The sequence below is a fragment of the Ceratotherium simum genome, chromosome 18 (assembly GCF_057802395.1).
Source record: "Ceratotherium simum simum isolate JZ-2026a chromosome 18, ASM5780239v1, whole genome shotgun sequence".
Lineage (NCBI taxonomy): Eukaryota > Metazoa > Chordata > Mammalia > Perissodactyla > Rhinocerotidae > Ceratotherium > Ceratotherium simum.
In genome coordinates, this window is record NC_141917.1 from 58,782,365 (window position 1) to 58,790,510 (window position 8,146).

The 8,146-nt window shown below is 57.8% G+C and overlaps 1 protein-coding gene across 1 annotated transcript; it reads left to right on the forward strand.

The window, feature by feature from the left end:
- Positions 1 to 1,857: 1,857 nt before the first annotated feature.
- PGLYRP2 (peptidoglycan recognition protein 2) lies at positions 1,858 to 7,103 on the forward strand. The gene is made up of 5 exons (XM_004443537.3): positions 1,858 to 1,948; positions 3,080 to 4,207; positions 4,997 to 5,207; positions 5,888 to 6,185; positions 6,997 to 7,103. Exons 1-5 carry the CDS (start codon positions 1,858 to 1,860, stop codon positions 7,084 to 7,086), a joined length of 1,818 nt encoding a protein of 605 aa, XP_004443594.1. The 3' UTR covers positions 7,087 to 7,103.
- The last annotated feature ends 1,043 nt before the right edge of the window (positions 7,104 to 8,146 follow it).

Consider the following 8,146-nt stretch of genomic DNA (forward strand, 5'->3'; position numbering starts at 1 on the left):
AGCTGTAACAGGACCAATGGCTGCCCATTTGGCTGGTTCCCCAACTCCTGCACGTGAAGTCGCTCTGCAGCCAGTCCCCAAACACTTCCTCAGCGCAAAGCGTCATAATTACTCTGACCCTGACCCAGCCACAGGATAGTGGAAACATGCACCGGGCTTGGAGCCCTCCCCAGGTTCTAGCTATGTGATCCCAGACAAGTTACTTAACCTGTCTGAGCTCACCCTCCTGCTGGGTAAAATGCGCATTCATAAATGGCTGATAAATAAATCTGCAAGGGTCCCCCATAGCCACAATTAGGGGAGAATCAGAGAGACAAACCCAGGCCCCATGATGCTGAACCAAGGTCATTCCCAGACCAGGTGGACATTAGGTGGGGATCTCATGTGACAGCTGCCCCTTAGCATCCTGGGGGCTCCCCCGAGGACGCAGGGCCGGGATGAGGGTAAGGCAAGTGAGGCACAAAGACAGGATCAGAATTCCCGATTTTTCCTTTTGCCTCTGGCTCCAATATATCTTGGCACAGCACTATTCTTGATCCTGTCTTTATCCAAAATGTTGATATTTTGTTCATGAATTTTTTGCATTTAGTCTTTTAAAACAGTGCTTTGAACAGTGCATTGATGACAAGATTTTCAGCACCACCTTAAATTTTGTGCCCGAGGCGCATGCCTCCCTCTCCTCACTCTAGTCCTCACCCCGATGGTCCACCTGCTTCCACCGGGCACAGCCCTGACCCCAAATCCTCGGAAACTGGGACTTGGAGGAGCATAATTCCTCAGAATCTCCTGAGAAATGGATTCCACTCACTCCCCACCTTACCACCCTACTCCCTCAGCCCCCACTGTGTGCCCACCTTTGTGCTGGGCCCTGCGGGGTGCCCAGAGCCTGCCCTAATATCTGAGCAAGCTTCCCAGGGAATCCCAGGCCTGGCTCAGCCGGGCATTCCCCAACCCACCCAGGGCCCGCCCCGGGCTGAGTGCCCAGCCAGGTGGGTTTCCTGCAAAGTCCCCAGGCTGGTTTCAGGGTGGGAGGCTCGCAGGGAAGCAATGTACACGGCAGCCCAGCCACGTGGAGCCCGGCCCACTGGATGCAGGAATAAAGAGGTGGCAGGCTCGTTTCTGCAGGACTCAGCCACAGGCACCCGGGAAAGAGAGAGGACCCCTCACGGCCAGCCCAGGTGAGCACAGAAGCCAGCTCCTGGAACAAAGAAGCATCCCGAATGCCCCTACCCAATCCCTGCTCTCAGCTACCTCTGGTGGCTTGGGATCAGGAGCTGGAACTGGATGAGAGGTGACGTCTCTCAGTCCCTGTGGGCTCAGAGCAGGCCTCAGAAAACAGTCCTCGGCCCCTGCGCCTGTCCCCTGCCTGAGCCTCAAGTTCTGGCAGCAAAGAAGGCAGGCAACAGTGCCAACCTCAGGCCTCTCCCCTCCTCCCTCCAGCACAGCCGGTCTTACCAGTCGGGCCAGCCCCTGAGAGTCCCCTCTGGTGGCAGCAGCAGCTACAGACCTGTCTTTGTAGGAAGGGGATAGGACTTGCTGGATTAGCCTCAGTCTACCTTTCTTGGGAACCGGCAGAGTTTGTTGGAGTCTGAGCTACCTGGCATCCAGGCCTCTCCTGGAATGGGCCTGGCTTACTGACCCTTGACTTCAGCCTGGGAGGGACAGGATAGGATGGGGGAGCTTCTGAGACCCAGATGACCTGGACCCAGGACACTCTGTCCCCACCCCGCTGCTGCCTCCCGCCCACGGCTCCGTGTCATTCACCGCTGCACTTTGGCAGTAGCCAAAGGCACTGCTCAGTTCTCCATGACTGTCTCCTTCCAGCTCTGCCGAGGTCTCTGCTGAGGTCAACCAGCTATGTCCTCCAAAAGCTGGAACCTCACAATGGTGGCCCAGGGTGTCCTCTGGATCCTGCTCGGATTGCTACTACGGCTGGAGCCAGGAACAGGTGGGTCAGAAGGCAGAGGCCTGGGGCCAGGACTCGCAGTTCTGCAGAAGTGTACTGCTGCCCCCTCTGTGTCCAGCCCTATCCAGGGTGAGGCGAGACCCCAGGATGCCCCAGTCTCAAGGAATCTCCAGTCTGGGGACACAGGTTCTCCCTGCCCATAGGGTCAGGGCGGGGGTTGGGGGAAGGACTTGGGGCCAGAAAAGCACAAATCGAGAAGGCTTCCTGGAGGAGGGGACATAGATCTAGGACAGGAAGGAGAATTTTACTTGGTGGAGAAGCAGGAAAGGATGTTTTAGGCAGAGAGTAGAGCAAACTTATAGAGGAATTACAGTGTGGACTGTCTGGAGAAGAAGCTGGATTCTAGACAGCAGAGTGTAAGGATGAAGACTTCTTGGGTCCAAATCCTGCCTCTGCCACTTACTAGCTGTGTGACCTTAGGCAGGTAATTTAACCTTTCTGTGCTCATAGGGTCGTTGTGAAAATTACATGGGTTTAGTTATATAAGTCACCTACAATGGTGTCTGACACATAGTAAATGTTTAATAAACATTAGCTATTATTCAACAATCCACCCCAGCTCTGCCAGCACTTCCAGGTTCCAGGTTCAACCCCTGACATTTACCCACAAGGCACAGGCACCTTCTCCTCCCCAGGCATCCTTCAAGATATCTTTCCCTCTGAAATCCCCCAAACTCCAGTACATCATGAAAACTGTCTATCTTTCCTTCAAAATACCTGGGGACTCTGTCCACTTTTGTCCATCACACTGCTACCACCCTAGCTTTGGCCTCCTTCATGGCTCACCTCCACACTGTCTCCGCTTCTCTGCTCCAGCCCCACTAAAATCCATTCTCCATGTGGCAGCCAAAGGAACAGTCTTAGAACACCAGCCTGGCCATGTCTCTCTCCTGCTCATGAACCTGCCATGGCTCCCAAATGCTCACTGATAGTCTGAGCTCCTTAACTGTTGTCTGTGCCTCAGTTTCCTCATCTTCACAAAGATGGTGTTGGGGGTCACAGCATTGTTGGATGGAGAGCTGGGGGCATTGAGAAGACGTGGAAACAGCAGGGAGAGCCTCAGGAACAGGGGGTGCTGAGAGTACTGGGCTAACACCTTCCCTCCTCCTGCAGCGACCCTGCCCCTGCTCATGGACTCTGTCATCCAGGCCCTGGCTGAGCTGGAGCAGAAAGCACCAGCCACCAAGGCCAGCCACACTGCCTCTGCATGGCTGCTGTCAGCCCAGGACTCAGGCCCCTACGACCCCCTCCATCACTTCCTGCTGAGGGGGCGAAGTCCCAAGGCCACGGACCTGGATCCCCCTCCACTGAGCTCAGAGCTGCAAGGCCTGACCAAGGAGGTGGCCCGACACGGTGTGCGGGGCCGCCAGGAATATGGGGTGGTGCTGGCACCTGATGGCTCCACCGTGGCTGTGGAGCCTCTTCTGGTGGGACTGGAGGCAGGGCTGCAGGGGCAGAGGGTTGTAAACTTGCCCTTGGAGAGCACAGCCAACCCTCCAGATGCCGGACCCACCATTCCAGATGTTGGAGCCACGGTTTCTGATGTAAGAGCCATCTTCCCAGGACTCAAGGATGCCTCTCCAGATGTCACTTCTACAGATGTTGGAGCCATGTCTCCAAATGTTAGAGCCACAGATCTAGATGATGGAGCCACCTCTCCAGATGTTAGACCTGGCTCTCCAGATGTCCAGGTCACCCCTCCAGATGTCCAAGCCTCCTCACCAGATGCTCAAGCCAAGTCCCCAACTACTGTGGACAGCCTCCTTGTGGTCACCCTGGCCAAAGACCTGGGCCTGACCTTCCTCCAGGTCCCCCATACCCAGAGCCACCCAGGCCTAGGAACTGAGGGCTGCTGGGACCAGCTCTCTGCTCCCCGGACCTTCACGCTCCTGGACCACAAGGCATCGCCGCTCACCACTGCGTTCCTCAATGGTGCCCTGGATGGAGCTCTCCTTGGAGACTACCTGAGTCGGGCCCCTGAGCCCCAGCCATCCCTCAGCTGCCTGCTGAGCCAGTACTATGGAGCTGGCGTGGCCGGGGACCCAGGGCTTCGCAGCAACTTCCGACGGCAGAACGGAGCTGCTCTGACTTCGGCCCCCACCTTGACCCAGCAGGTGTGGGGGGCCCTCACCCTGCTACAGAGACTGGAGCCAGCACACCCTCAGCTGCAGGGCATAAGCCAAGAGCAGCTGGCGCAGGTGGCCACCCACGCTTCCAAGGAATTCACTGAGGCCTTCCTAGGTGACCAGGGCCCCCATCCTCTGTGACTTTCCCTCGCACAGACACACTCAGCCCCATGTAGTTAGGACTGGGGGATTCCAGAGGGGTCAATAAGGGCTCTGGCTACGGGGCCAGGGGAGCCGCACTTGTGAGGAAAGACTAGATTTGGGTCTTCGAGGATAAATAGGAGTTCATCTGACAAAAAAAAAAAAAAAGTGAAGAAGAGAGCATTCCAGGAGGTGGGCTCAGCACATGCAAAGGCACAGTGGTTCTAATGGAAGTTCAGCCAGTGACTCCTGTGCGTCTTTAGACAAGTTGTTTCACTTCTCTGAACCTCACTTTCCTCAGTGAAGCCGGGCAAATCATTGCTTCTTCTTTGATTTGCTGGATGATTTAAGAAAGATGAAGCATGTAAAGCAAGTAGCACACAACTGAAGGGCATTAAATGGGGGCTGAGGTTCTTTTCTCCGTGTGGCTGTTCCCCCTAGGGCTCAGAGCAGAGCCAGCGTTGGGTCCTGGGTTGTAAAGGGCCTTGAAGTCTGAGAAAAAATTCTTGGGGTTTATCCTGAAGGTGATGGGTGTCATAGTGGATATCCGGACAGGACTGGAATGCTGCTAGATTTAGTGAAGTGAGATTCCAATGGGGCCAGTGTGGTGTGAGACTGAACTGTTCCCAAATCTGGGAGGAGCCTGGAGGGATGGTCCATACGTGCGCTCTAATGGGGGTGCAGGCGGCAAGCAGAGAATCGCCGGTTGACCCCAGCCCTGGACTCGCCGGTTGACCCCAGCCCTGGACTCCCTTCCCCACAGGGTGCCCGGCCATCCACCCCCGTTGCCGTTGGGGCGCGGCGCCGTACCAGGGCCGCCCGACGCCGCTGCAGCTGCCGCTCGGGTTTCTGTATGTGCATCACACATACGTGCCCGCGCCACCCTGCACTGTCTTTGCGCGCTGCGCCGACAACATGCGCTCCATGCAGCGCTTCCACCAGGGGGCGCGCGGCTGGGAAGACATCGGCTACAGGTAGCCGGGGCCCAGCGGGGCGGGGGCGGGGCCGACGGTGGGGGGAGGGGATAGAGCTTGGGTGGGCGGAACCTGACGCAGGGGGCGGGGTTTGTACCAGAGCAAACCTGGCACAACGGTGAAGGAGTTTGGGATGAATGGGGCCGGGATGGAGAGGGGGCGTGGCCTAGACTAGGGTCAGGGCCTTACCAGGGACCAGAAATAGCTCAACGGCTGGACTCTTGGGTCCAGGGCGGGAACTAGGAAAGGAGGCGGGACTTGGAGAGCAACAGCACCTGTGGTAGGGGCTAGGGCTGGGACGGGCGGTGACGGGATGCGACCTAGGACAGAAAAGGACTCCGAATTGGGCAGGATCCGTACTTGAGACAATGAGGGGGGGCCGGGTAGAAAGCACTGGGCGTGGCCACTGCTGAGGGGCAGATCCAGAGGAACGAGATGGTTTCTGCGGTGGCGCTTGGTGGGAAAGTGGGACGAGGCTGGACGGGGCAGAGCCAACGAGACCCGGTACAACTCGTGTTGTACCCACCGCCTCACTTTGGGCCCCTGTGCTCTTCCCCATCCAGGGGGACTTGGGGTGGGAGTGGCCCTTGGCACAGGAGCGGAATCTGCGGTGGGGGACCAGACGAGGGGCGGGGCCTCGCTGACGCCTCGTGGTGCCTCCTTCCCCCTCCCCTCCGCAGTTTCGTGGTGGGCTCAGACGGCTACGTGTACGAGGGCCGCGGCTGGCACTGGGTGGGCGCGCACACACGCGGTCACAACACCCGCGGCTTCGGCGTGGCCTTTGTGGGCAACTACACGGCCGAGCTGCCCACCGAGGCCGCGCTGCGCACGGTGCGCGACATGCTCCCGCGCTGCGCGGTGCGCGCCGGCCTCCTGCGGCCAGACTACAGGCTGCTCGGCCACCGCCAGCTCGTGCCCACTGAATGCCCTGGCGACGCGCTCTTCGACCTGCTGCGCACCTGGCCGCGCTTCGACGCAGTAAGTCCAAGACGCCCGCACTCCGTCGGCCTGCGATTCCTGTGTCCGCGCAAGCTCAGCGCAGCCCCTGACCCTTCCTGTAACCTCTATGCCCGCACAGCCTCGGCCTGGCCCTTGATCCTCCTCACAACCCGTCTGGTCAGGCAACCTAGGCCCAGACTTCAGTCGTTCTGCTCGCAACATCCCCTACCCCCTGTCAGCTGCCTGCACAACCTCAGACCAGTCCCTCGCCCAGCCAGCTTGTCCTTTGCCCAGTCCCCAACACCCCTGCCCTCCCAACCAAGGCATGGACCCTGACCCTGCAGGAGGCCCTCTGCCCTCATACCCTCAGCCTGGCCTGCATCCCCTGTACCCAAGTCACAATCCTTCTGCCTGCACAACCTCATCCCAGTCCACCCAACCTTGGCCTCACCCCTGCCCCCTACCCAAAGGCCCTCTGTCCACACAACACTAACCTAGCCCATTACCCTCTACAGAAAACCCCTCTGCCCAGCCCCTAACCCTGTGTTACAGTCCTCTGCCCAGACAATCTCAGCCCTGAGGATGCCTGCTAAGCCCCAGCCTCCCTGACCTCTGATGACAACTCTTATGCTGGAGCAATCTAGGCCCAGCCAGCACAACCTTGGTCTGGTGACCCCACCCCAGCCCCTGACCTCGATCACCAAAACACTTCATAATCACCCCTGCACAATCTCATGTTGTACCCACCACCTCACTTTGGGCCCTTGTGCTCTTCCACATCCAGGGTCCTACCATGAGGAGGACAGACCCAGCCCCATCCCCAAGCCTTACACTCCCTTGTCTTTTCTAGAATGTGAAACCAAGAACTGCCAGGAGGGCCTCCAGGAGATCCAGGAGGGAGCCACGCCCCGTGATCCTGCCAGCCACAGACCTCCAATAAAGAGACTGTGGAAAGAAAGCCTGTGTGCATCCTCTGTGTTTGCACATGTCGTCTTAGTTTGGGTTTGCCCAGAGGCACACCCTGAGGCAAGAATTCCAGTGCAAGTAGTTTGTTTGGGAGGTGACCCCGGGACATACCAGCTGGGGAATGAGGAAGAGAGTAGAGGCGGGAAAGCAGCCAGGAATGGGTGCTTTATCAAGCCAGTTGGCACTGGGGGCACATGGAGCTTAATTCCACTGGGGACCTCAGGGCGACAGCGTCAGACACACACCTCAGAGTCATCCCACCCAAGGGGTGAGGGAGCTGGGGTATTGATCCTCCAACTCCCATAGTCCTTGGTTGAGGGCTGCTCTCAGGGAGGTGTTAATTCTCTGGCACGTTTGAGCTTTGTGTTGCAAAAGCAGAGGACTTGATCTATCAGAGAAAGTCCTCCAGCAAAAATGCAGGGAGTTGGGAGTGGGGCCCGTAAGCAGTGAAGTGCTGAAGGCAGGGACTCTGCGTGAGTGTGCAGGGAGCAGCCTGGGTGCGGTATGAATGAGGTGGGCACATCTAAGCTGCGTGCACCTGGTGAACAGGTCCTGCTCCAGGAGAAGGGTCTTTGGCCCTCACTAAACACCCTCCTCCTCAGGACGGATTATAGAATTTGCAAGGCCCAGTGCAAAATGAAAATGCAGGGGCCCTTGTTCAAAAAGCAAGAACCTCAAGATGGCGACAGCAAAGCATTAGATAAAGGGCAATGCGGAGCCCATCTGAGCACGGGGTCCTGGGTGACTGCACAGGCAGTCCTACCCACCCCAGCCCATGGATTCTGGTCACCCTGGCCTTTGCACAAACTGCTCCTTCTACCTAGCACGCTCTTCCCATGCCCAGCTCATGCTTCAGGTGGCGATTGTCACCTCCTCAGGGAGGTTATCCTGGATTTTTCCAGCTCAAAAAAGCATCACTTCTGCTCAGCCGCTACTCCAGTCTATCTGTTTTCTTCCAAGTCCTCACCAACTAGAAATACCCTGCGTTCATGTCCAGGGTCTGTCTCCCTTGCTGGACTATGAGCTCCAAGAGG

Coding starts and splice junctions, on each gene's coding strand:
- PGLYRP2 (XM_004443537.3), top strand. CDS start 1,858: ATGTCCTCCAAAAGCTGGAACCTCACAATGGTGGCCCAGGGTGTCCTC. Junction 1,949..3,079: donor ACGGCTGGAGCCAGGAACAG/GTGGGTCAGAAG, acceptor CTCCTCCTGCAG/CGACCCTGCCCCTGCTCATG. Junction 5,208..5,887: donor TGGGAAGACATCGGCTACAG/GTAGCCGGGGCC, acceptor TCCCCTCCGCAG/TTTCGTGGTGGGCTCAGACG.